At 54.2% G+C, this 27,728-nt stretch overlaps 1 protein-coding gene across 1 annotated transcript; it reads left to right on the top strand.

Annotated features, from left to right (window-relative positions):
- Nucleotides 1-1,825: 1,825 nt before the first annotated feature.
- Nucleotides 1,826-27,342, top strand: LOC119097722 (ATP-binding cassette sub-family D member 1-like). The gene is given in 16 exon segments (XM_037220694.1): nt 1,826-1,946; nt 4,527-4,983; nt 4,985-5,075; nt 5,078-5,289; nt 5,291-5,309; nt 7,368-7,540; nt 10,636-10,810; nt 16,282-16,394; nt 17,749-17,908; nt 18,175-18,303; nt 21,289-21,403; nt 22,956-23,186; nt 23,504-23,589; nt 23,815-23,854; nt 26,184-26,334; nt 26,787-27,342. Coding segments are annotated over 15 exon segments (2,274 nt in total). The 5' UTR covers nt 1,826-1,946; nt 4,527-4,536; the 3' UTR covers nt 26,919-27,342.
- The last annotated feature ends 386 nt before the right edge of the window (nt 27,343-27,728 follow it).

Genomic DNA, 27,728 nt, shown 5'->3' with positions numbered 1-27,728 from the left:
TTTCACGATCCCATAATGTGAGGAAGGATAATGTGAGGCTTATAACTCGGACGAGGGCCGACCTAATCCGATGAAATTACATGTGCATAATGTGTTCCTGTTGCTTCTGATCATGGCGCATTCCGGCTTATCAGTCTAGTGCCCTTCGGCAGGGTAGGCAGGTTCACAGTAAGGCTGCTAAGTGAGGCTAAGGCTTCGACAGTAAGGCCGCGGCGGTGGATTTCAGGGGAATACTTGCGAGGTAAAATCTAGGAAATGGCTGTTACACATAATGACTGGTCGGCCTCGCTCTATTGATACATGATTCACCTCAATCAGCCTAATAGCATCTGAAACATTGTTTATTTCCTATGTGTCTATTTCCTATGTCAGTTGAAGCGACATTTCGTGGGACATCTGAGGATGCAATGACCGGATGTGGCGGTGTCGTGACTGAGGTGCAATGTGGCGGAGTCGTGACTGAGGTGCACGTGCGTGTGCTTCATTGCGTTTTCGTTGCTGAATGACTGTCCTTGTCCCCATGATCTTTTGGCCGTTCATTTATCTGCTGACAATGAATAGTGATAGGCCAAAGTTTATTCGGGATGCCGAAATTCACGGCAATCAATTAATTGAGCAATCAATCAATCATTTATTCAAGTTAGCAACTCAGCCAGAATCGATTGGCCAGGGATCGATGGAGGGCCTGGAAGGTGTCGCCAAAACTGTCGCATTACGCTCCGTCAGCCGGAAGACCTATGCATTCGCTCAGCATACCGTGAACGTCCCCTGCCTTCAAACAGCACGCTGGCAAAGTGCATGCATGGTTTTCAGCTCGATGCAGGCATCATTCATGCGCCACTCTGAGTGCTGAAGCTGGCGGAGGAAACGATGGACCAGTTGGAGTGCATCTCCTTCTTCCGCATTGACGAGATGACGTTGCACGGTCGGCGGTGGGGTGAATAGGCTAAGATTGGTTTTGGGGCCGAGCAAACCGTGTCCAGTATTTGCTGGGCAAAGATGGAGCAAACTGGCGATACCCTTTACGTCATGAATTTAGCAGCCGTCAAGGCGCAGCTTCGGTAAAGGATTTTGAGCCCAGTGTGCATGGACCCGGCTGTTCCTGTCTGATGAAGGTGCGCCAATGTGCCTGGCCAGGCTCGAGTTGGGGCTCACGGCCGAAACCTTTGGGACACCTTAGGTTCTTATGCTGTTGTGCCCGACCGATCTTCACATACATCCCTGTCAGGAGAGCGAGAGATACGTGCGCATTCACTTCGGTAAATCGTCCTGGGCTACACCGATATCCGACCATTTTGTCCCATCATGTGATTTGCCCGGCCGGGATTGTATCCAAACGCCAACTGGGGCCTAGAAGTTTGATGGATTCGCTTCGGTTAAGTCCATCTGAGCGCGTCAGTTGTGTTGCGCAGAATAAACTCGTAACCCACGGGTGCGGTTTTGAGTCCATCTGGTGCTTCCGAAGCCATGAATAATTTCTTATGCTGAGCGCTTCTTTGGCGAAAAACACGGCGGATCGCTCTCGAATCGCTTGATCTCTGGATTGTATGTTACCGCTGCGGCTCTAGAATTATCGTCAAATAAGATGTTTTAACTGTGAAGTTTATTGATTTGTTCATCTTTGTCTTGCTGTTACGAATGATTTCACCCACCCTCCAAACGTATTGTAATGCATTCTTTCGCTCATCTCCCGTACCTATCGTGCGGCCGTCCCGCGTTAAAGTTACGCCGCAGATGACGTCATATAATGATATTTGCTGAAAAGTGCGAAGCCGCATGGAAGTACCCATACAGATATATCAACTTGGGCGATAGGGCAGTAATGCGCGGGGGAGAGGGTGTGGAGAGATGTTAAACGGCCTTGAGAAGATTTGTGTGAGGTAGTCGCTAGGTGCGCTGGATTTTCTCCGGTGGGATCTCGTGATCGTATCGCGGATGGAAAACAGGTATATTTGTTAATATGAGGACTCGTTTTATGACAGTGTTCCTCAGGTTTCAACCGTACTCGTATATTGTCGCACAAATGTGCGGATATGGGACGAGATAAAATAAACGCTTTTATGCCAAGATGATTGGGGGGGTGCACAAACGTTCAAATTCATTCGCAAGTGGCATGAAAGGCTTGAAACGTGTCTCCATGGCTCTGTCTGAAGCATATGAAATTATTTTTGGAGTTGATATATACATTTTGGATGTACTGGCATACCCATTTTACCGCAAATGGTCATCATAAAGGTGGAAATAGTTTTCATAGTTAAGCTGACTGGCACTGAAAATGCTCTTCTCTTCCCTCTTCAATTATGCTTGTTAATTCTCAGTTGGGTTAATTAATTTTGGCCCTGACTTTTATGCTGTTTTCTGGAATTGTGCCAGTTGTGTGGTTTAAGCAGAATATGTTATGTAGACAATATAACTCATAAGAAATAAACTTCAAGGGCATCATACAAAATGTAGATCAGCATCAATCATCCAGCGCCCACATTTATAGATTATGTATTAGTGGTGAGTGTAAGGACCATCACTGATATTATCCCAATTGTTTAGAGGTGACAGATGGTCCAAAATAGTATTGCAGCAAACAGTAGAAAATAGATCTGATATAGTTAACTCTGCAACATCTGGATAAGCTCAAGTGACTGATGATGGCATTTTGCAACAAACAAAAATAATACATTATCTCATAGCAGTTTGTTGTTACCATTTTATTTGGTCAACTAATATAGTTAAAAACATTTTCTGAGCTGAGGCCCATCAAAGGAATAATAACCTTTATCCATGTTATAGTATGCAAGCCATGCCAGATTTTGATCATGTGGACATACGAGTGTCACAGCTTCTAGTTTTGGGCATCTTATTAAAATATTGGTGTGAAAAATTATGAACTAGGCTGTTAAAAACATCACAATTTTATGTTAATATTATATTATGTATAAAATTTGAGATTTCAGGAAATGACCAAATTTGATGCCTTATCATTTGTTGGGAGGGGAGCAGATTAAAATAAATATGTCCCAAACAAGCAGGAGGGTAGGCACTATCCTATCTGGACAGCATTCCCAAAGCATCTTGTGTGATCAAAACATGTTTGCATGTTTCCATGCTTTGCAGACTGGCTCATGTTTCAGTTCTTATGTCCTGAAGAGCAGGACTAGACAAGTAGCCCCATCAGCCAGAAAAGTAACACAGGCTTTCAAACTTCTAAGCATAGTTCATGTAAGTGTTTGGCATGTTATGCATTGCATGCCTGGCATGGCTTGGCAAGTACTATGTACTAATGTTCCTGTAAAGGTAGCATGCCCATATCCCTCACATGGAATGCTATCAAGAGCTTAGTACTATCTACATACCTGCCCAACTTAAACATCCATTGGGTTCTAGAATCTTTGCTTAACTGTCTACACTTTTGAGATTGCTCATAATAAGCTCAAAAGATCTAAACAAGGAAGAGCAAAACAAAGTGCAGAAGGCAAAACATTTTGAACAGATAATCTGGCTACGATGATTTGATTGTGGAACTCATTGGTGGCAAGGGTCATTGGTATTAATAGAATTGAAATTATAACTGATCAAGAATGATTTCATAAGTTGTTCAGTGCATTTCAGTGCAGTGTAAAACTATTTCATGGTATGTTCTGATCAAACTGGCATAGTGCCAGGAATGGATTAGAATATGGCTAGGCTTGGTGTCAAGTATGACCGTGCAGTCAGTTGACATATGGTTTCATGCAAGTTATGATTATTTTACAGCTGACCTGGATTCATGATTGGACATAGGATCAGATAAGCAATGGCTCAGGCTTGGGCTAATACTGTAGCCAAAGTGAATGCAAGTTGGAAATTTAGGTTCAAAATTTTGATTCCTTGGCATCCTGTAGATAGACTGTGATAAGTAATTCCCATAACACTTGAGTGGTGCTATTAAATTGAGCCATGATCTGGTTTTTAAATTTATATATGCATGGGTAAGGCAAGCATTGTTATAACAAGTCATTTACTTATGTCTTACATTATGGTCATTTTGAACTTGTCAGCTCAATTTTCAACATTGATGGAGACACACAGGATGAAATGGCTCAATTTCTTAAACCCTGGCTGTTGCAGCTTGTCAAATGGATGGTGACATCCAGTGGGGACCAGTGATCCATATCAAAGACAAATGTGATAAATAATCTGTGTTTTACCTGCCCACTTATCTTATGTGTTCAGTACCAGAAAGGTTATGGTTTATTCATTGTCTGTCAGGTTATAGAGACATCCATTGCACTTCTGACACATATGCATAATATGAGCCAGTTGTTGTCAGACTTCCCAAAGCTGGCAAGGTATAGCAGAATGGCATCCTGTCCCCTTGTATGTTTGTTGGCATTCCAAAACATTGTACTGTAATCAACAACAAACTCTGTCCTGCTTAGAAAAAGGATCAGAATGGTAAACACAGTGAGTCTGTCAGGGGCATATGCATGTGCCTGTAAGGTTGTGTGTCTTGTGGCCTGCTTGGACAGTCAGAACCATATCTGCCATTGCAGATAGGTCACCATGCCATCTGTGTCATCCAAGTTCCTGGCGCCACTGGCGCAGCGCACCGGTCTGCGTGAGTCGAGTCTCGCGCGCCTCGCCACCATCCTGGTGTTCACCCTCTACTTCTGCAAGGTGGGCCGCCGGCCGGCCGGCCGTCTGCTGGCGCTGCTGCGGCGCTGGCTGGGCGCCTACCGGCGGCCGGGCCGCGGCGCGGAGGCAGACCCGGCGCGGCCGGCGCACCCTCCCGCCAAGTCGGCCAGCGTCAACATGGAGTTCGCCAGCCAGCTGCTGCGGCTGCTGCGCATCATGGTGCCGGGCGTGCTGAGCCGCGAGAGTGCGCTGCTGCTGCTTCACACGTGCACACTGGTGGCGCGCACGTTCCTCTCCGTGTACGTGGCGACGCTGGAGGCCCGCATGATCAAGTACATCGTGCGCAAGGACATCGTCAACTTCACGCGCATGATCCCTGCGGTGGCTGTGCGTGGCGCTGCCGGCCACCTACACCAACTCGATGATCCGCTACCTGGAGAGCAAGCTGGCGCTGGCCTTCCGCAGCCAGCTGTCAAGTACGCGTACGCCAAGTACTTCGCCAACCAGACGTACTACCGCGTGTCGAACCTGGACGGCCGGCTGGAAAACGCCGACCATTGCCTGACGGACGACGTGACGGCCTTCACCAGCTCGGTGGCGCACCTCTACTCGCACCTCACCAAGCCGCTGCTGGACATCGTCATCATCGTGACGGCGCTCGGCAAGCTGGCGCGCAGCCGGGGGCGGCGCCAACGTACCCGGTCAGTGAGGCGGCGGGGCGGGGCGGCGGCCCGGGGTGGGGCGCGCCGGCCACAGGAGGTAGGTCCGGTCATGGATGGGCGTAGGGGGGGGGGGGGGAGGTAAGTATTCGTTGGCACCGGCGCTCAGTAGATGTGGCAATGTGATGACGATTGCCTCAGCGACGATATTTCATGATATAGATGCCTGTTATTGGTGTCGCTTTTATTTGAGCAGAGATGTGTAACCTAGCACGGATATTCGCGAAGGCCGTAAAACTGTATTTCATTACCGCAACAGATCCGCCGTGATCTATGGGTTGCACATTCCATGGGAATGAAAATGTCCTGTGCATCGACATAGGTTGACTCCAGCATGAGTTTTGGTCTATCATCGCAGTGCACAGGCGTTGGCACGCTTGTTTTGGAACTGCGCCCGCGTCGGCTTGTGCGCCCATTCACTTACTTCCTTTGAAGTTAAACAGTGCTCAAATGTCAACTGCTCTATGTTCAGGTCCTGATCGTCTCGATTTCACTTAAACCGCACCGGTGGCTATTGTGCAGCGGCGCGCGTTGTCCTCTGGCGCCCACGTCACGTGCGCGTATGCCTCGGGGCGTGACTGACCGGTGTGCGGAGTTGGTGTGGCTGACACGGGTCCGCCATCGGTTGACTGGCACGGATGGTGCTGGCCGGTGTGCGGGGGTGGTGTCACTGACACGGGTCCACCCTCGGTTGACTGACAGGGATGGTGCTGGCCAGTGTGCGGGGGTGGTGTGGTTGACACGGGTCCACCCTCGGTTGACTGACAGGGATGGTGCTGGCCGGTGTGCGGGGGTGGTGTGGTTGACACGGGTCCGCCCTCGGGCTGACTGGTAGGTATGGTGCTGGCCAGTGGTGCGGGGGGGGGGGTGTGGTTGACACGGGTCCGCCCTCGGTTGACTGACAGGGATGGTGCTGGCCCGGTTGTGCGGGGGTGGTGTCAACTGACACGGGTCCGCCCTCGGCTGACTGGTAGGGATGGTGCTGGCCAGTGTGCGGGGGGTGGTGTGGTTGACACGGGTCCGCCCTCGGCTGACTGGCAGGGATGGTGCTGGCCGGTGTGCGGGGGTGGTGTGGGTTGACACGGGTCCACCCCTCGGGTTGACTGACAGGGATGGTGCTGGCCGGTGTGCGGGGGTGGTGTGGTTGACACGGGTCCGCCCTCGGCTGACTGGCAGGGATGGTGCTTGTCGGTGTGCGGGGGTGGTGTCACTGACACGGGTCCGCCCTCGGCTGACTGGCAGGGATGGTGCTGGCCGGTGTGCGGGGGTGGTGTGGTTGACACGGGTCCACCCTCGGTTGACTGACAGGGATGGTGCTGGCCGGTGTGCGGGGGGTGGTGTGGTTAACACGGGTCCGCCCTCGGCTGACTGGTAGGGATGGTGCTGGCCAGTGTGCGGGGGGTGGTGTGGTTGACACGGGTCCGCCCTCGGCTGACTGGCAGGGATGGTGCTGGCCGGTGTGCGGGGGGTGGTGTGGTTAACACGGGTCCGCCCTCGGCTGACTGGCAGGGATGGTGCTCGTCGGTGTGCGGGGGTGGTGTCACTGACACGGGTCCGCCCTCGGCTGACTGGCAGGGATGGTGCTGGCCGGTGTGCGGGGGTGGTGTGGTTGACACGGGTCCGCCCTCGGCTGACTGGCAGGGATGGTGCTGGCCGGTGTGCGGGGGGTGGTGTGGTTAACACGGGTCCGCCCTCGGCTGACTGGTAGGGATGGTGCTGGCCGGTGTGCGGGGGTGGTGTGGTTGACACGGGTCCGCCATCGGTTGACTGGCACGGATGGTGCTGGGCCGGTGTGCGGGGGTGGTGTCACTGACACGGGTCCGCCCTCGGCTGACTGGCAGGGATGGTGCTGGCCGGTGTGCGGGGGGTGGTGTGGTTGACACGGGTCCACCCTCGGCTGACTGACAGGGATGGTGCTGGCCGGTGTGCGGGGGTGGTGTCACTGACACGGGTCCGCCCTCGGCTGACTGGCAGGGATGGTGCTCGTCGGTGTGCGGGGGTGGTGTCACTGACACGGGTCCGCCCTCGGCTGACTGGCAGGGATGGTGCTGGCCGGCCTGGTGATCGGCCTGACGGGTCAGATACTGCGCCTGCTCTCGCCGCCCTTCGGGAAGCTGGTGGCCGAGGAGGCCAACCGTAAGGGCTACCTGCGCTACATCCACTCCCGCGTCATCAGCAATGCCGAGGAGATCGCCTTCTACGGCGGCCATCAGGTGACATTCTCACCCCCTGTCGGACCGGCGGTGGGTGCGTGTGGGCCGTGCAGACCTCAGAGGCTTGCAGTGTTGTCAACAGGCAGCTATGGGCTGCCCCCCGCACTCCTGGGCGCCAAAGACAGGTTGTTCCGAACTTTCGGGTGAATGCCCAAGACCTGGGCAAACGCATTGGCCTGATCGGGATTATCTCACTGGGTCCAATCCAGCGAGCACTGAGCTCGCATAACCTTTGGCCGAACGGGCGTTCAGTTCTCCTCATCACAGTATCGAGTCGATTCCAATGGTGCGGTTAGTGGTTAGTGGTTGGGACATCGCCCCGTTTATGTTGAAATATCAGGTTCGTTTCGCGTTGTTCGAGTACGATTGGGGCAGTTGTTTGAATGCACGACGTGATATTACCGAACAACCAAAAATTCATTTGCCCAATCATGGCATGCCCAATTCATTGCCGGCATTGGTTTCGTCGTCCTTTTAGCAGGCTGTGGGAAGGCAGTCGTCTTGATAGTTAAAATGTGGAAGTTTGGGGATATGTGTCTTTCCACGGGTGTTGTTCACTTCAACGTTTCAAAACAGCTTTGTTCACGCCTTCCTCTGCGCAAGTGTTGAGTTTAGGTACAAGCATATGAAAAATTACATTGGCCCCATTATATTGCATCATGTGTTAGGTATCGACTGGTTCCCTTTTCGTCGGTTAGGTTAGCAGTTCGAACGAAAAGAAAGGTCGTTGGATTTCGCCGTATGCGTGCCATATGATATGCAATAGAGCATGGATGTGTCACGAAGACAACCATTCATAACGCGTATAACAGCGCTCATGATTGGGCGATATTGCCGTCAGCCGATCGCACGTGCGTCTTGGTTCGAAGGCGCTCGACGCGGCGCTGGGTGGCGTTCAGTCGCGCTCAGATTTTCTAGCTTTCCAAGGTCGGCTTCTGGCCATGCTTATGGGACCAGCAGCAGTGAACCTGAGCCATGATCAGCTGACAAATCACAGTTTGCAACAAGTCCCGATGCCATGTCTGGCGAGACGCACGCCCGTGTCGCCCGTGTCTGGCGTGTATCTGTGTCGCCCGTGTATGACGCATATCCGTGTCACCCGTGTCTGAGGCGCATCAGTGCCACCCATGTCTGAGGCATATCAGTGCCACCCTTGTTTGGCGTGTATCCGCCACCCTTGTCTGAGGCATATCTGTGCCTCCCTTGTCTGAGGCATATCAATGCCACCCGTGTCTGAGGCGCATCAGTGGCACCCTTGTCTGAGGCATATCAGTGCCGCCCATGTCTGAAGCATATCAGTGCCACCCTTGTCTGGCGTGTACCCGTGTCACCCATGTCTGACGCATATCTGTGTCGCCCGCGTCTGAGGCGCATCAGTGCCACCCATGTCTGAGGCATATCAGTATCACCCCTTGTCTGGCGTGTATCCCTGTCACCTGTATCTGACGCATATCCGTGTCACCCTAGTCTAACGCATATTTGGGTCACCTATGTCTGACGTATATCCGAGTCACCCATGTCCGAGGCACATTCGTGTTGCCCGTGCCAGATGCATATCCGTGTCACCCGTGTCTGATGCATATATGTAAGTCCGGCCAGACCCGTGAAATTCATGATGTGCACCAGAGTGACCTGCCGCACACAGACGCCGACACTGATGTATGGTTGTGTGACTGTGCAGTGCCTACGACCTCAGTGAGTTTGTGTCGTTTCTGTGTCGCCTCCGTAGCTACGCCATGATTGTGTGACTGTGCAGTACCTACGACCTCAGTGAGTGTGTATTGTTTCTGTGTCGCCTCCGTAGCTACGCCATGATGGCACCACACCGCACGGACCCACTCCAAAAAAGTTCCTGTCAAACCGATGTTGGGGAAATTCAGCTCGGTACAGCAGTCTCTCTGACTGGTAACGTCTCCAATGAGCGTGAAGTACATACAATACCCACACGTATTCTTAAACGGACACACTGACCCGGAGAATACAGCAAGTTACGGACAGTTTCCACGCCGGCACCCCGAACTAATCGTGCTGACTTGGGAAATAGATGGAGCTCATTAATATGTTTCAGTCACTGCTCCCAGCATATGGCCTGAATTTAATGTTGCAAGTCCTGCCAAAGCCTTGCGACGGCCTGGGGCACGTAAAAGGCGCATCATCTCTCCTGGAGAGAGCCAGAGTTCAAGGCGCGATAACACACGCACGCCATGTTTCTTTTTTGTGTGGCACACCGAAGGCCACGCTATTGATCTTGTTTATTTCGTATGCGTCCATTTTCTTTCATTGTGGAGATAAGTTTAGCGCAGTAGCAAGAAAGCCTCCTACGTCGTCTGCTGTAAAGCCCCATTTGTCATCATTAAATACAGTAGCTACGGCATATATGAGATGATGTGACACCTGAATGGAAACCTGTGCTAGTCCCTGTTACTTCCCTGTCGGTAAAGGCCCTGGCATGAAATACCAAATCAAATAACGCATGCGTTATTCGAGTAACGTCCATTCAGCAACCTAAGGAGTCGGCACCCCGACGCCGTTCTTTGGTTATTACACGAAGGACTTCCTCGTTCCGTTGGGAAATAATGAAAATGCTGCCGGACATATCATGCCAATGTGACGATCTCCGTACACCGTCGAGAAAACTCGTGATTGTGCACATGTTATGTCCGAGATGGATACGAAGCATTTTGGGTGCCTCTTGGTCACGAGCTCACGCTAGGGGAAGCGCCGTCCGGCGAAGTAGCCCAAGATCGGGCAGTGTAGCGATGGCTCATTTGAACGCACGCGTGACGGCGGCAAGCAAGGACCGCGCAGAGAATGCAGTGACTTCCCGGCGAGCCACAGTTGGGGGATGTTCGTATGCGTCTACTGGGCGTTTTACACACCAGTTCACGCGCCATTTTCACATGGCGTCGTGTTGCCTGTTGTGTTAACTGGTTGCCTTCAAGATTGGCTGTGCCGAAGCGCCGCCAGCTCTGACCCCAAGGCCTGGTCGTTGGTCCTGCATGGACACGCGGGGCGGGCCGGCACGGGCCACGGGCGGCCGTGTTGGGTAAGGTCTTTCAAGTCGGATGCGTGACCGAGCACGGCCGCTGCGACAGGTGGAAATGGACATCCTCCAGGGGGCGTACCGCTCGCTCATGCGGCAGATGAACATCATCTTCCGCAACAAGCTGTGGTACGTGATGGTGGAGCAGTTCCTGATGAAGTACGTCTGGTCCGGGTGTGGCATGGTCATCATCTCGCTGCCGCTGCTGCTGGGCAACAAGAAGACAGGTGAGGCAGGACACGGCGCTGGCTGGCCTGGTGCTTGGTGGACGGCTACTTCCATCTGCTGGCAGTTAGTTTTTCGTAGGCAGGTTACGGGAGAGAATCATCGGCTCCGCCTGTTATGCCCTATACTGCGGCATGTCTGTGGCGTTTACTAACGCATTATTCACGCACCATGTGCGGTGGCGAGATGAGTGATGATTCGCTGTGCCGGGCCTAGGAACGTTTGTTCCGCGCCTCCTGACATCCTCTGTCACTCCGATCAGCAGGGGCGTAGTCTCGCAAAATAGGTGAGGAGGGGACGAGGAGGCATGGACGGTGAAATATGGCCAAACCTGACACCGAAACACACAAAAGTCGATGTCTCCCCAGATTTGATCCACTTCCTTCGGTTTTGGAAAAGGCCTGAAAGAGAGAAAAATGAAGACCTGTATTGCGGAAAGGACCTGCCGGAGATCCTGACCCGTCCGCGTCCCTGTGCTGCCTTTTCGCGGTGCGTTTTTCTTAACGTGCCTCGTGTTACGGAAATGGAAGAGACCATATCTTCGTTAACATCGCCCTAATGCAGGGAAATTACACCTGATTGAACTGGTTGTTTTTGTTGCGTGTTTTTTGAGAGTTAAGCGGGCCAGGCCAGGTCTGACCAGTGCCGATGACCAGGCTTCGCAGCGGCACGGGACCAATGTCATTTGACCGGGAAAGAACAGGCATAATCTTACAAAAGGGGCATTTTTATCACTCCAAAAGTGTACACGGCTGGGGCTTTCCATGACGAATCAACAGGTGGAAGGGGCAATTTTACACCCCATCTGCCGGATTTTGATAAAAATGGGCGACAGGAGTTGCCAGTGGCGCTAAAGACGGCTGTGACATTTTCAGACCTCTCAGTAGAACGGTTTCGGAGTTGGTGCTTCCAGCGTTTCCGTGTGGTCGGGTGGAAGGGCTACGTTCGGCGGCGATTTTTTCACCGCCGGGAAAGAAAACCATACAAACTTATGTATCAAAATGATACAATAACCTTTCAGACTACGTGTGTGTCGTGCTTTGAAACATCATCGTTTGAAAAATATTGATTGTGGCATTATGCAACTTTGTAATACATGCATAACCATTTTCCTACGCCATTTTGAACCTTTGCTCATTAGCATTAAAAGAGCGTAGTATGGATCTCGTAATCTCAAATAAAAAAGGAGAGGGTGGCTATCGGCTCGCAAGGGTTTGGAGACAATATCACAACAAGGAGCCACGCTTCATTCGCGTCATCCGCCGTCGGCTACCGGTGAAGTGTCCCCCACGCCGACGGCTACCGGTGAAGTGTCTCCCACGCCGTCGGCTACCGGTGAAGCATCTCCCACGCCGTCGGCTACCGGTGAAGTATCTCCCATGCTGTCGGCTACCGGCGAAGTGTCTCCCACGCCGTCGGCTACCGGTGAAGTATCTCCCATGCTGTCGGCTACCGGCGAAGTGTCTCCCACGCCGTCGGCTACCGGTGAAGTATCTCCCATGCTGTCGGCTACCGGTGAAGTATCTCCCACGCCGTCGGCTACCGGTGAAGTATCTCCCACGCCGTCGGCTACCGGTGAAGTATCTCCCACGCGTCTCTCCGCGCGGGCGGCGGAAGATGAGCGCATTGTGACACAACACTAAGCTTAACAGCACGATGGCTCGCAAGCACGTACAAGACTCAGAAGGCCAGTGACTCAGTCCCACTTTTTTCCAACTCATCAACACTAAATCGAGCGCCGCTACTTCCCTCACTACACCTGAAGCTTATTCACGGGCAACGCAGTCTGGGCACTCACTCGGGTTACATCCCTTTGATAGTCTTGGCTGTAGCCAATCTGATGCCAAGATCGTCCTCCACCAGAAGGACTTCTTTCGGTGCGAAAAAATATACCGTCTGCACGCGAGTCTTGCCCTGCAAGAACTGGCCCAGCTTATCAGCAGAGAGTATGATCGGAAGAGAGGCGCGACAGGCTGGCACTGGCAGCAACCGTTTTCAAGGTCCACAGTCATGTCCCAAGAGCTCTTCTCATGAGATACGGCAACGTAATACCACTTGCGCTTCACTCCGAAGTCCTCATGAAAGCAAATGTCGAAATGATTCAGCCTGTTCTTGTACTGCGCAGCTGATTTATCTTAAAGGAATACAAATTTTCATATTTGAAACGAGGCTTTACACTTCCTATAAAAGGAACTTGATTATATGTTTGGACCGTAATAGCGTTAGGTTTCATCGCGTTTGACAACGCGCAATAACTTGCATATTTAGTCCGTCCAGGTGCTGGTCAATATACCACGAAAGAATGCAGCGCGCATTGCGGTTCATCCCACTAAAACTGCTGAGCTTAGTCCTGGACGACGAAAGGTAGTTTCTGGAAAAGTCTAAAATGATCAGAGCTCTGTTCTCGGGCAGTCGTTTTTATAAAGGTCATTGAAAAAATATCTCTGCTGCTAGGCCGTTAAGTGGTGTGTGGTCACTGCAACGATGGCTTCCGACAGTCTGGTCAAACACCGATCCATTGGCTGAACAAGTCCAGTTAAAGTGTAGCGGTCGGTGCCTATCCACTGACTATCTGATTTCATTGACGGAATCAAAAATGTGCCCTGCTTGCACGTCGATTGCGTCAGTCAGAAGCGATCGCGCACCTCCCTAAACGCTGACAATTGTCACACTCCTACTTTGTGCAGGATTTGTATGAACATCGCACACGGCGTGACTCAGTACGTCCTTTTAAGTGACATCTCGCAGTCCGCGAGATCTAATCACCAGCTTTGCGTTTCAGTGATAGCAGCACAGGCAAACCGCGTGGGTGCCGCTGCCACCCATCAGGACGCAGTGTTCGCGGGGGTAATAGTCTCATGTTTGCATATATTTTGCCCTAGCTGTTTCAAGGTTTCGTAGCATTTATTATGCTAGCATTTTGACAAATGAATGTGTTGCTCACACGGCAGAACACACCCCATGGAAAAGCAATGCAAATAAAAGAGATCACTTTCATAGTGGCGAGGAAGGGGTCCAATGAGGGTCGTCCCGCAGGAGTGACTACTTCAAATTGAATTCTAAGCTGTTCAGAATGATTTCGAGAAAACTGGCACTGCCGATCACATCGGACGCGTCTGATCCAACAATCTGTGAAAGTACAGACAAGGTGGCATACCCTTTAAAACCTCGCCGCGCTCTCGTGTTTTCCCAAATGGGATGTTGTCGGAGCGTTTCATTGTCGCGAGACACTGCCAATAAAACCACGCGCCCCAGCTGCACTGAAGGCACTGGCCCACTGTCATATACGTACGCACTTACTTTCCCATCCCCTCTCGTACCCCAGTTGCCCCGGCACCGCCAGTACACATACGAGAGGGGGAGAGGGCAGCCAACTGCGGCGGTGCGCCGCGCACCCAGTCTGCGTGCGTTAAGCAAGATTTATTGGTGCATGGACCGTGTCTTTCCAAGCAGATAATCACCTTTTTCATTTTTAAAATTGGGGGGTGGAACTACGCTCTTTCACACGCAAATGAGAAAAGGATCAATATCACCTGCAAAATTGTTCTTCGTGCATTGCAAAAGCTCATAATGCCCTGGTTATTGTTTATTGTGCAGTGACAATTGCAGCAGTGGCATACAAGTATTCAGCACGGTTGTCTGATAATTTTAACGTATAGGCTTGCCGAATTATCTTTCACACAAGTGAAAAGATTGTCCTCAAAGATAGCGTAGCAATCACGTAACTCGAAATTGTCGAAGGCTACTACTCTGCAATGGTGTAACTGGGATATTTAAAAATGTCACCAGCGACTCAAGCGCTGATGGCAACCCCTGCGACCCAATTTAATCAAAGTCCGGGGGATGAGGGTGGGAGGCACGTGTCGTTTTTCGTCGGACGCTGCAGTTATGAAGAGCTGCGCCTCTTGTTGAACTTTGCGTCAAGCCGGGATCATTGCACGCAAATATATTAGTTGCTGGATGGTGTGATGGCGACAACGCTCAGGTTAACAAGTTAGGACTGTTCAAGTAGCACTCGCTCGAACTGCAGGCACTGCTCGGGACTATTTCTCCAAAATCTGCCGTCGTGGCTTGTTAGTTGAAGACAAGCTGCCAGTGAACTTTTGAAATTCGCTTCACTTGGCGATTGAAATGTAAACGTACTTCACAATGCATGCGATGTCAGCCGGATAAGTAAATGTGGAACACGCCTTATAAGTCCAGTGTTCCCGTGCTGACAGCTGACATTCATTATACTGCGATTTGGTGCCTAAGGATGCTGTCAAGCAACCATTGCTCATATTCTCAATGCTCACGTTTTAAGCCGCGCTTATGGTCTCAAGCTATGCAAACGGAGATCACGACCAGCATAAGGACTCTCTGACTCGTAATGCCGGAGAAAACAGGAGTTCGAGGTCGTCTTCGCTTATACTAAGTCGACCAGGCCAATCATCTTCCGCGGACGTCTTCCGCAATCTGGCGTGCCCAAGCTGTAAGCTGCCTGAGCGGGGATCGAGGGACGGTGAAACACCGAGCATGGCCTGCTGTTGCGGCGCTTAACGGTCAGCCCCACCATTCGGCGGCAGCGGGCGCCCAGTCCCGCTGCGGACGCCGATCTAAGCACCGCTCAGCAGAGCTGAGCACCGTCTATCTAAGCATCGGCAGACGCTGACTAGGCGGGGCAGTTGTCTGAGCGCAGAGATTTGTGTTCATTATTACGTAAGGTTCAGTGCAAGGCCATTGATTGGAGCGATTGCTGGGACCAGATCTGAGCAGCTCGTATTGCGCGAGCCCCCATCCCATTATCCAACCATAAAATTAGGGGGGAGGGGGGGGGGGGCAGCGGCATAGTTCTGCGGCGGTTCAGATGATCAGAGTCTAGGCCGCTTCAAGCGCCAACTTATGGAGTTTCTACTGAGTGAGGCGAATGTTGGCGCATGAGTGGGTGCGTGTGTGAGTATGATTGTGTGTTATGCCACAATGTGAATGCAATAGTGTGATTCACCGAGACGATCCCTTGACCGATGTGTGATGTGTTAGGCTATTTTTTACTAAGTTTCATTTTGTCTCTTTTATCATTGCCCGTTTATATCAATGATGACGTGTAACTTTTAAAAAGCCACTGGACCTTGTGGAAAGTTACGAAATATATGAACATATGAGCGGGAGCGAACGCCTTGCAATGCTCGACACGGTCCGTCCAGCTTTGTGGCGTCACCTGACGGTTGGCGCGGCGCCGCCACTGGCCGTGAACTAGTCAGGTGCAAATAACGTGCGCCTGAAGCGACTCGAGCCCACGCTGCCACGGCGGCTGCATCGGAAGACAGGCCTCTAACCAGCCAGACGGACATATGTTTGCTCCGAACTATGTTGCTTCGGACTGTTGGTCCCATATGCCGGGGGCTGTGCGCCGGGCCGCAGCTCTTCAGCGCCGGCGCTGGCGCTGGCCTCGGTCCCCGTGTCTGCGCGCTGACTGCCGCTCCGTCGGCCGCAGACGAGCTGGAGACGGACGGCGGCGTGGGAGAGCGCACACAGTACGTCTCCACGGCCAAGAACATGCTGCAGTCGGGTGCCGACGCCGTCGAGCGGCTGATGACGTCATACAAGGTACGTGGCCGTCACCCAGCTCCTGCCTTCCAGTCATAGACACAGAAGGCGCGTAGTGGGGCATAACAGGCTGGTGACATGGGAGTTGAATAAACAGCTTGCTGCTTTGAGTGCGCATGTGGCGCTCTTCAATATAAATCAGTATACTTTGCCAGTGAAGCGTCTCGGGGCAGGTAGCGAGTGAGCCGTGTAGCTAAGTGCAGAGTCCATTCTCGCCGCTGGGCGGCACTAGCGGAAGAAATACTACTTGTATGCAACAGTAATTACCTTTGCGAGCCAGGTAAGACGCCGCTTGTATCATTCACCTAAGTTGATGTGAATTACCTAGCGTAGGTTTAAATGGCAATGTCCTATGCTTTGGACAGCGAGTGTCGCTTTGTGACTTGACTCAGACAGATCTGTTCGTCAACGTTTGCAGCGAGATATCAGCGGAGACTGAATGATCGTGGTAACACGTGCTGTCTTGCTGGTGCTCGTCTGTACGGGACCGGTAATAATACGGTCCGCTGGGATTTCCATTACGCAGTCCTTCGGGGAAAAGGCTTGCTGCGCATGATCAGTTCGAATAGACAACGCTTGGACACATTTTAAAACATAATGCTACCTGGTAGTGCAAACTCCACCGTGACGTGCCCATTTTTGGGAAATCTGCTAGAGGCATCCTGGCGTGACGGTCTGGATCGGTGGGGTCGTTCGTTCCAGCTCAAGGCTCCCGTACATTTCGCGAAAGGTTCGTGAGCCGCTTCGAAATTGCAACACCGGTTCTCTGATCCCAGTGGGCACTATAGGACAAGTGAAATGCGCGCCATTCGGCCGTGGGTCTCCGCATCAAACTCGGTGCGGTGCCCAGTGCCTATGGTGACCCGTTGCCCGCGCGGTACGCCTGCGCGTCCGAACGTTGGTGCTTCAGTAGGAAATAAGACGCAGAAGCGCGATCAGTGATGCGCTGCAGAGACATGAATGTAACAACGCAGAAGAGTCGGCGTCAATGTGCGGGCGGCGCGGCCGGACGGCAGCCCCCCTCCCCCCCCCCCCCCGCGTATTGATGACTGCGCGCCGGCTGTGACGGCGGGCCGGCCGCGGCCACAGCGGCGGCCGGCCGTCGGCCCCTAGCCTGCCGTGCTTCCTGGCGCCGTGACCCGCTGACCGGCGCTGTGACCCGCTGACCGGCGCCGTGACCCGCTGGCCGGCGCCGTGACTTGCTGACCGGTGCTGTGACCCGCTGACCGGCGCCGTGACCTGATGACCGGCGTGGTGACCCGCTGACTGGCGTCGTGACCCGCTGACCGGTGCTGTGACCCGCTGACTGGCGCCGTGACCCGCTGACTGGCGCCTCCCGTCTGGCCGCCTACAGGAGGTGGTCGAGCTGGCCGGCTACACGCACCGCGTCGGCTCCATGCTGACCGTGTTCGAGGAGGCGGGCTCGGGCCAGTACCGGCGCACCGTGGCCACCGGCGGCGGAGCTCGAGCCCTGCACGGCATCGCCATGGAGCACGGCATGCCCGTCATCCGAGGTCAATCCCCCGTCGTCCGATGGCAGAGGGCGCCGTCCGCGCCGCCTTTTGCGCCATGCGCGTGCGTTATAACCCGCGCGACGCCGGTTGTGCTGTGGTCAAGCTGCGTGCAACTGTCAGTGTATGCGATGGTTGGTCACTGGCTGTGGAGATGGCCACAACAGGGGGTGATAGGGTGCCAGGTTGGCAGACTGGTTCGGGTGACGCGGCGCAGTTGACCGTCCTGTAGCCAGCCGATGCTAACTGACGGTGTCATGTATCGGCAGGGCGCGTGCGGGAGTCGGCCGAGGGCACCATCATCCTGCGGGATGTGCCGATCGTCACGCCCAACTGTGACGTAGTGGTGCCCTCGCTGACCGTCACCATCACCCGTGACACCCACCTGCTCATCAGCGGTCAGTGGGCGGGTCAGGGGCGGGCAGTCGTGGCGTAGTGGTGCCCTCGCTGACCGTCACCATCACCCGTGACACCCACCTGCTCATCAACGGGTGGGCGTCTTGCATGTTATTGAAACATGCACATGTACGGCTGCCTACCTGTAGCAAACATTGTTGGAGAAAGCCCCATGACTGGGCGCTACGTGATACGGAGGAGCATTCTCGCTCCAATAAGCATGCGCACACGGCCGCAGACAAGGTGCCGGTCGCAGAGCCGTGAACATGAACGTGAACGGCCCGTTGGCCTGCAGGTTATTTGCATGCGCAAAGAGCGGACGTATGACGCGGCGAGTACGGAAATAGTCACGATGGCCGGCGGTTTCGTTCAGTATGGAAATAGATGTATGTTGGTTAGCTGGCATCGCCGCCTGCCATGTTGGGAAGGCTCTAGAGGGTTTCTTCTAGAGACCCCCTTAAAACGCGGAGGGAAACACGAAGAAACACGGAGGGAAAGCGAAACTAAGACTCGTTGAAAAATAGAATCTAAGGACAAGCGGAGGCAGAGTGCCCGACGCGCAGCACTGCAAGCTTCAACAACATTCACAGTGCTTCACTTACCTGGAATTTCCAGAACACTTACAGTGCTTCACCCATCAGTGGCTACCTGGAACGTACCCACTAGAGGGTCCCTGCTAGAGACCCGGTAATGGGTGCGCTCCAGGTAATGAAGCCCTGTAAGTGTTGTTGAAGTTTGCAGTGCCACGCCTCGGGCGCTCCGCCTCGGCTTTTCTCTAGATTCTACTTTCCAATGAGTCTTAGCTTCGCTTTCCCTCTGCGTCTTAAATCACGTCGTTTGTAAAAGGAATGAGTGGGAGCTCAGAGCCGTGGATGGTAGTGCAGCCGGACCACACACGCGTTTACGTCCAGCCGCTGCACTCAGGCGGTCTTCATTCCCTGCGGGAAGCTCCATGGTCGGTGATAGCCCGAATGGCCGCGGTGATGTCCTGCTTCTTCGCTCTCTGTAACTCTGAAATAACACCCGGTGATGTCCTACTTCTCTGCTCCCCGTAACTCTGAAATAACATCCGGTGATGTCCTACTTCTCTGCTCCCCGTAACTCTGAAATAACATCCGGTGATGTCCTACTTCTCCGCTCTCCGTAACTCTGAAATAACATCCGGTGATGTCCTACTTCTCCGCTCTCCGTAACTCTGAAATAACATCCGGTGATGTCCTACTTCTCCGCTCTCCGTAACTCTGAAAGAATGTTCGGTGATGCCCTACTTCTCCGCTCTCCGTAACTCTGAAATAGCATCCGGTGATGTCCTACTTCCCTGCTCTCCGTAACTCTGAAATAGCATCCGGTGATGTCCTACTTCTCCGCTCTCCGTAACTCTGAAATAACATCGGGTGATGTCCTACTTCTCCGATCTCCGTAACTTGAAAAGAATATTGCAATACTAAAAGGTCATAACCGCGCCATGCGATGGCATGACTGCTATATTACCTCTTGCCTCTCGGCTACCAGTTATAACGATTACTAGATGCGCTTGACGCTATTTTCTGCTCGATCCCGACCTGGGCCTGGCTTTGGGACGCTTGGTGACGTCCTGACCTACTGGACCCAGACGCCGCATAGCTTCACCGCCGCGGAGAATATGTCGATGGCTGACAAACGACAATTAGCCTCCCGGGTGTAGTTAAATGCACGCTGCTAGTGATTTCAAGTACTCTCTCAGGTCGGTTTTGGCCGTTAACTCCCGTGTCGTTCCGAATAGCGGTGCTAGCTTAGGATGGAATGTAACAAATCGGCTACAGCTGCTGCTCCCTGCGCCGACTGAGTGCCAAGACTCGACATGGGCCGGTCGTCTCCGGGGTATTGGTCGATATGATTCATGCCAATTTATTGTTGTTTAGCAAGGCAGCTGCAAGCTAGCACGAACTTCCTGGAAGATGTAGTTTCATGCCATAAATCTGGCGCAGTCTTGCCTCCGTATTGTTGTCACTGATTTGTTGAATAAAGAGTAAGTTATGGGCGCCAGATCACCAGGGTACTCGGAGTGCCCTAAAGCCCAAATCATCATCATCATCATCAACAACAACAACAACGACGCATTCTGTGAAAAACGAAGAAGGGACTACCAGGCGTCCCGGAAAAGAGGCTGCTTTAGGCTCGGTACTTCGTGTTTTTTTGTGGTTTTGGTTTTCACAAGTACGCCTGCCGTTCAGGTTATCGTCAAGTCCGTTTTCCTACCACAGCCAATTTTCTACCACCATGTGCACTTTACGGTCATTACAGCGACAATGCACGTTTTCATAAAGCAATTAACGGGCTGTTGGAAGCGCTCGGAAATGTAACGGAATAGGCGACGGGAGCGGCAAAATTCAGCTTCACACGGTATGATGCCGGCGCACGAGACGCCTGAGACATTACTGAGAGACGTGTGCCAGTGTGGTGCCTGCGCACGAAACGCCTGAGGCATTGCTGAGAGGCGTGTGCCAGTGTGATGCCGGCGCACGAGACGCCTGAGACATTGCTGAGAGGCGTGTGCCAGTGTGATGCCGGCGTCTGAGACATTACTGAGAGACGTGTGCCAGTGTGGTGCCGGTGCCTGAGACATTACTGAGAGACGTGTGCCGGTGTGATGCCGGTGCCTGAGCCGCCTGAGCCGCCTCAGACATTACTGAGAGACGTGTGCCGGTGTGATGCCGGTGCCTGAGACATTACTGAGAGACGTGTGCCGGTGTGATGCCGGTGCCTGAGACATTACTGAGAGACGTGTGCCAGTGTGATGCCGGCGTCTGAGACATTACTGAGAGACGTGTGCCGGGTGTGATGCCGGTGCCTGAGACATTACTGAGAGACGTGTGCCGGTGTGATGCCGGCGCCTGAGCCGCCTGAGCCGCCTCAGACATTACTGAGAGACGTGTACCGGTGCAATGCCGGCGCCTGAGCTGCCTTAGACATTACTGAGAGACGTGCGCCGGTGTTTCTGTCGGCAGGTCCGAACGGCTGCGGCAAGAGCAGCCTGTTTCGCATCCTCAGCGGCCTGTGGCCCGTGTACCGGGGCGAACTCCAGAAGCCCACCACAGATAACATGTTCTACATACCGCAACGGTGAGTGCCCGCACGGGAGCCAGCAGGTGCCGGTGGTGCGCCAGCACCGACTGGGGCGCCAGCAGGGGCCAGCGGTGCGCCAGCACAGACTGGGCAAGGGACTCGGCGATGCCAGGGACAGACCGGGAAGTGACGGCGATGTGGCGTGTCTCTGACTGATCTGTGCCAGGTGTGCGGGTTCCCGTCTCAGAAGTGAGGGCGATGTGGCACGTCTCTGACTGATCTGTGCCAGGTGTGCGGGTTCCCGTCTCAGAAGTGAGAGCGACGTGGCACGTCGCTGACTGATCTGTGCCAGGTGTGCGGGTTCCCGTCTCAGAAGTGAGGGCGACGTGGCACGTCGCTGACTGATCTGTGCCAGGTGTGCGGGTTCCCGTCTCAGAAGTGAAGGCGATGTGGCACGTCTCTGACTGATCTGTGCCAGGTGTGCGGGTTCCCGTCTCAGAAGTGAAGGCGATGTGGCACGTCTCTGACTAATCTGTACCAGGCGCGTGAGCTCCCGTCTCAGAAGTGACGGCGATGTGGCACGTCGCTGACTGATCTGTGCCAGGCGTGTGGGCTCCCGTCTCAGAATTGACGGCGGGCACTCCCCTGGCGATCCGTCGTGAGATAGGCGCCGGGTCAGGCTGAAACAGGGTGTCAAACATCACGTCATAGTATTGCTTTTTAGACTTCCAACTTTATGAAGCTGTCAACGAGAATTAACCGTTGAATTGAGCTGGCCTCACTGGAGTGGTACGATCAGCGTGCGCTCAGCGAGCTATGCATAGAGGGGGCTGTGATCTGAAAGTCTTTCCTGCGAATCCTTTGACCAAAGTTCTCTCTTAAAAGCACATCCGCGAGTCGGAAGCATGTCATGTTCACTTCCATGCGGCCTTTGATGTAACGAGTCTCCATGTGCGGCATCGAGGAGTTGGCCGCTCCCAACGCTTCCGGACTTGTCATGGGTGTTCAGGTCTCATCACCGTCGTGTTCACTGCGTGCTTATTGCTGGTGACAGACGAAGGTCCAGGGTAGATACGGCTTTTGATATCTGATGCCGACTCCTGCTGAGCAGGGGTCAGGCGGGCGTCTCATCAATTACCCACCGTTGCGTTCGTCTGGGCGATGGCGACCGTGCGTCGGTGACCGTACGGTAGCCGCTAGGGGTACCCTGGCCGTTAGCGGAGCCGTGCCGCCACCGTCGTAAACCGTCTGGACGATGGCGACCGTGCGTCGGTGACCGTAGGTAGCAGCCAGGGGTACCCTGGCCGTTGGCGGAGCGGTGCCGCCTCGTAGACCGGTCGAATATCGGCTGCAGACTGTTGCGTGTTTGTGCGACAGCATAAACTTTATCAATGTGGGCAAGAACGCAGTGGCTCGTCCCGTGTTTGCTCGCGCACAACCCATCAGTACGCCCGACTTGAAGCACGCCTGGCTGCAAATCCAGCTGGCGCGGCGCGTCCCGAGCCCCGCGCTGTGCAAGTCCGCGCGGCGTCATCGGCGGCGCGCGCCCCCGACCCCCGACCCTGGCGGCCCTCGAGCTGACCCGGCTCGGCGCTCGGCTGCCCCGCAGGCCGTACATGTCGATCGGCTCGCTGCGGGACCAGGTCATCTACCCGGACAGCGTGGCCGTGATGCGGTCGCGCGGCTTCTCCGACACCGAGCTGGCCGCCATCCTGTCTGTGGTGCACCTGAGCTACCTGCTGGAGCGCGAGGGCGGCTGGGACGCGCTCGGCGACTGGAAGGACATCCTCTCGGGCGGCGAGAAGCAGCGCATGGGCATGGCGCGACTCTTCTACCACCGGTGAGGGAGGGCGGAGCCGGGGCGCTGAGCAGTCAGGTAGCCATGTGCCCTGTTACTCAGACGGATCGCTGCAAAATGCGGACGGTGTGTGAATGTCTTCTTGGCCCGCCCTGCGATGCCTGGGTGTTATCTGCATGCCATTGACTCGCGTAGCCCGATCCGCTGACGCCGCAGTGCGCTGCTGTGTCCGACGCATTGCCCGGAGGCTGCGATCGGCGTCCGATATTGCTACGGAAGTAAGCACGGGCGGCACACGCGTAGCGTGGTAAGCTGAAGGTCGGGGCGTTGTGTTGACTGTGGACGCGCGTCTGGGCAGACCCCCAGTACGCCTGCTCGACGAGGTGCACTAGCGCTGTCAGCATCGACGTCGAGGGCAAGATGTTCCAGGTCGGCAAGGACGCCGGCAATCACCCTGCTGACCATCACCCACCGGCCCCTCCCTCTGGTGAGTCAATGGTCAACATCAGCCCTGCTGACCGTCACCCACCGGCCCTCCCTCTGGTGAGTCAATGGTCAACATCACCCTGCTGACCGTCACCCACCGGCCCTTCCTCTGGTGAGTCAATGGCTCAACATCACCCTGCTGACCATCACCCACCGGCCCTTCCTCTGGGTGAGTCAATGGTCAACATCACCCTGCTGACCGTCACCCACCGGCCCTCCCTCTGGTGAGTCAATGGTCAACATCACCCTGCTGACCATCACCACCGGCCTTCCCTCTGGTGAGTCAATGGTCAACATCAACCCCACCGACTCTGATGAGCTGCATCCGCACCATCACTCACCGGTCAGCCGTCTTCCCCTCTGGTGAGCTGCGACCTCGCCGCCACCCCGTCGGCCTCCCTGTGGCGAGGTTCAGCCCCAGTGATGCCCATTAGATCCTCTGTGTAGTTACATCATCACCAGTATCCATTGGGCTCCCCCTTGGTGAATTACAGCCATGGGTAACCCGATACCTTTTCCCGTTTAGCCAGTTGTGATGTCGCCACTATTTCCTGTCACCGATCTTCCCCTTTTAATGAGCTGAGGCCAATTTCACAAAGCTGCAGCTGGGCGTGAAAAGGCGAAATCGGGTTGATCATGCAGTTGTTATAATAAATACAAATGGCTGTGTTTCAGCTCAAAGGAAAACGTGCATCATGGAGGTCCAAATGACGTGCGAAACCACATGCCTATTGATGCGATCACAAGGTTTTTATTTCACGAATCAACGGGCCAATGATGGCCCACAGGCCAACCAATGATGTCGGCGCAGGTTGTTAAAATGTAACTCAAGTATGTTTAACGGTACGTGTGAATGCATTCCTTCTAAAAAGACGATCAGTTGAAATGTAATGCGGAAGAAAGTCTATTCACGGGTTGTCAGGAGCTGGGACAATTCACGCGCACTTCAGATGAGCAATAGATCTGCGGCAGAATATTAGATAGATGTACCCACCTGTACGGGGCATGGCAAATGCTACGTGTCGCCGGTCGTGATGCACCACAGAGCGCTTGTATGTTTAGCAGGCGCCACGTACGCCACACCGTGCTGTGCTCACTCGGTAATGATGCCGCGCTCACGGTGGTTCAGATAGCCGCGCTCACGGTGGTTCAGATAGCCGCGCTCACGGTGGTCCAGATAGCCGCGCTCACGGCGGTCCAGATAGCCGCGCTCACGGCGGTTCAGATAGCCCCGCTCACGATGGTTCAGATAGCCGCGCTCACGGCGGTCCAGATAGCCGCGCTCTCGGTGGTCCAGACAGCTTGTTAAAGTCGTGTAACCAGTGCTACTTGGTTTTAGAAGTTTGGTAATTGTCAGCATAAGGCCTCTGAACTCGGCAAATGATGAAATGAATAAATGATGGCGAGTGATGCAAAATTGGTTCGAAACGCGCAGCGGGGTCTGAAAATCTGAGTAGGCCGCTCCCATTGAAATATGCTTGTAACGCACTTGCGTGTTTTTGTCAATGCATTTAAAAGTGCTAGTGCATTTAACGGTTTTGCATCTATCTGCGGCTGAAACACGATGTCATCCGTCCGCGACATATCTGTTTTGCCATGCCAAAAATGACTATGATTTTTACCGTTGCATACTCAAATATGGTGGGATAAACTTTTGACATAAGAAACGTTGTTAGCTGCAGAAAATGTGTCATCTTTACTAGAACATATTATTTCCATCAAATACGCTGCACTCTGGGGATTCCAAGTGGCATAATTTTTGGTGCTACACCTGCGACACAAGTTGTTGTACTGAGCAAGAAAAACCGGCTCTCCTGAACATTTTTAGGCTTCAGAAAAGCGCGGCGTACAGTTTTTACCATTTGTGCCTCAGAGATGTACCTGTGTGCATGTTCTATGTACATGTGTGTTTGCAGTTTTTATCAAGGTATATGCTTGATCCGACCCTCTTATCCTCTTCCTTGCGTCATCCTGCATCCTCGTGACGCTCCGCTTGTTCGAAATAAGCGGCCACAAATGGGTTGAGGCCCCTGGAGGGGGGCCCCGACCAGACGCCCAGCGCGTGGCCCGTAGAGGGGCCCATGCCGCGGGCTAGGGTTCGTTGGTTGCCCCCCCCCCCCCAGGCGCGTTTAATTCTTCCCCACCATTATCCAGTCTCCCTCATCCCGTAGCCTCGAAATGATTGTGGTTGGTCGGAAGGCTGGAATCCATGTAATCAGATAACCAACTAAGGTACATGATCCAATGTACAACCAAGCTACAGTTACAACTGGCAGCTTTTCGGATGACGAATTTGTAGGCTAGCTAGTTCGTTATTGCTCATTAAGCTGATCAGTGTTTGGGAAAGGGATCACAAATCATGCGGAACACGTGATGCGAATACCAAATCCTGCTGAACTTTACCTCATGAACCACCACAGCCACACGCCGGCCAACGCCTCCCTCCCTATCGAGATGTGCACCACCGCAGGCTGTTTCTGGCTGAGGTGGTGCCTCGTCTCAGCGAGAGACGCCGCTGCTACCCCGGTGACGCGCGCCGCCCCTCGCCCGCAGGCCGTACCACTCGCACCTGCTGCAGTTCGACGGCGAGGGCGGCTGGCGGTTCGAGGAGCTCAACACCGAGACGCGGCTCTCGCTTAAGGACGAGAAACAGTCGCTGGAGCAGCAGCTCAGCGGCGTGCCCAAGATGCAGGAGCGGCTGCAGGTGAGGCGAGATACCGGCGGCGGCGGCGGCGGCTGCGCCAGGCCGCCCTGCACCAGTCGGGCTCCGGCGGAAACCAATGGGCGAGGTTTGAGGCGAGACAGCGGCGGCGGCGGCGGCTGCGCTAGGCCGCCCTGCACCAGTCGGGCCCCGACGGAAACCAATGGGCGAGGTTTGAGGCGAGACGGGAGCGTCTCGCCAGCGGGCTGACTGAACGGCGGAACACTGTTATGGTGTGATGTTTTTGCTCTTGAGTCTCTGGTTCGGGCCTTGTATCATATAGCAGTGTCCAGCATTCAGTGCGTGTACAAATCTGAGCATCGCACTGAGCATCTGAAGTGTACACAAAGCGCCTCATGGTGAAGTTTTGCCGTGGCGGCCGCCAGCGGGCCCACTGGCGATGCCTGCCGGTCGCCGTCCAGCACCGCGGAGCTGACAGTCCGTGCGCGCCGCAGGAGCTGTGTAACCTGCTGGGCGAGGACTCGGCGGTGCTGGGCGCCGCCTCCACCGACTTCCTGTCGTCGGAGGGCTCCGAGTCCCGCGCCAGGAAAGAGTCGGAGGGCTCGTCGGAGGAGGGCGGCCGGTAGTGGGGAGGTGTCGCCCCTCGGCCGCGCGCACTAGCGGGTGGCGCGCCGGATGACGCAGCGCGGACGCCGAGACACCCGGTTGTGCCCGGCACCGGGGCAGACGACTGTTCAGTTTGAGGATGGTTACTCTGTTGTGATTTTAGTCAGATTAGACCGGTCAAGATCATGCGGGTCGGGACGGATCGCTTTTATGGTCGGAACGGATCGGATGCCAGGGTGAAAACGTAGAGGCTTCCTTGTGATTATGGAAAGTTTTTATTAGCTTTATCACGGAACCATGTGTGCTTGAGTGTCCACGCACGTTGTTCTATTCCACTATCCAACAATGTATCGGCGCGCCCGGAATCAGTGGGCGTCGGGGCTTCCGACGGCTAGAGAACCGAAGGGACCAGGTGACGCAGGGCGAGGGTGCCGAGCCGGCAGCGGCCGGCCACCCCTATGGACTCGGCGGCGTGGGTGGTACCGCCGCTGATGATCTAGTCGCCCGTCGCTAGTGAATACTCTACTCTGACATTGATATTGGGCGTGCACGCTGTTGTGCATCACTGTGTATGCGTTCTCAGCCAGGCTGCCGCACGAGGTGGGCCTGGTTAGTGGCCATGTTGCGGATCGACTCAGGACACCCATGAAATGACAAGCACCTGCTGTTTGATTGGGCTTTGAGTGCGGTGGGGACACAATCTAGTGCAATGTGCGACGCGGCTACAGCTCGTATCCAGGCATTATGTTTGCGCAGCGCCAGTGGCGGCTGTATTCAGAAGGCGTTTATCGCTTTGCGCAGTGTGATGGTTGTGCCACCTTGAATACACT

Source organism: Pollicipes pollicipes, unplaced genomic scaffold, assembly GCF_011947565.3.
Source record: "Pollicipes pollicipes isolate AB1234 unplaced genomic scaffold, Ppol_2.1 Scaffold_4307;HRSCAF=5071_pilon_pilon_pilon, whole genome shotgun sequence".
Taxonomy (NCBI): domain Eukaryota; kingdom Metazoa; phylum Arthropoda; class Thecostraca; order Pollicipedomorpha; family Pollicipedidae; genus Pollicipes; species Pollicipes pollicipes.
Note: the sequence above shows the minus strand (reverse complement) of the source record. Positions and strands in the feature narration are given on the sequence as shown.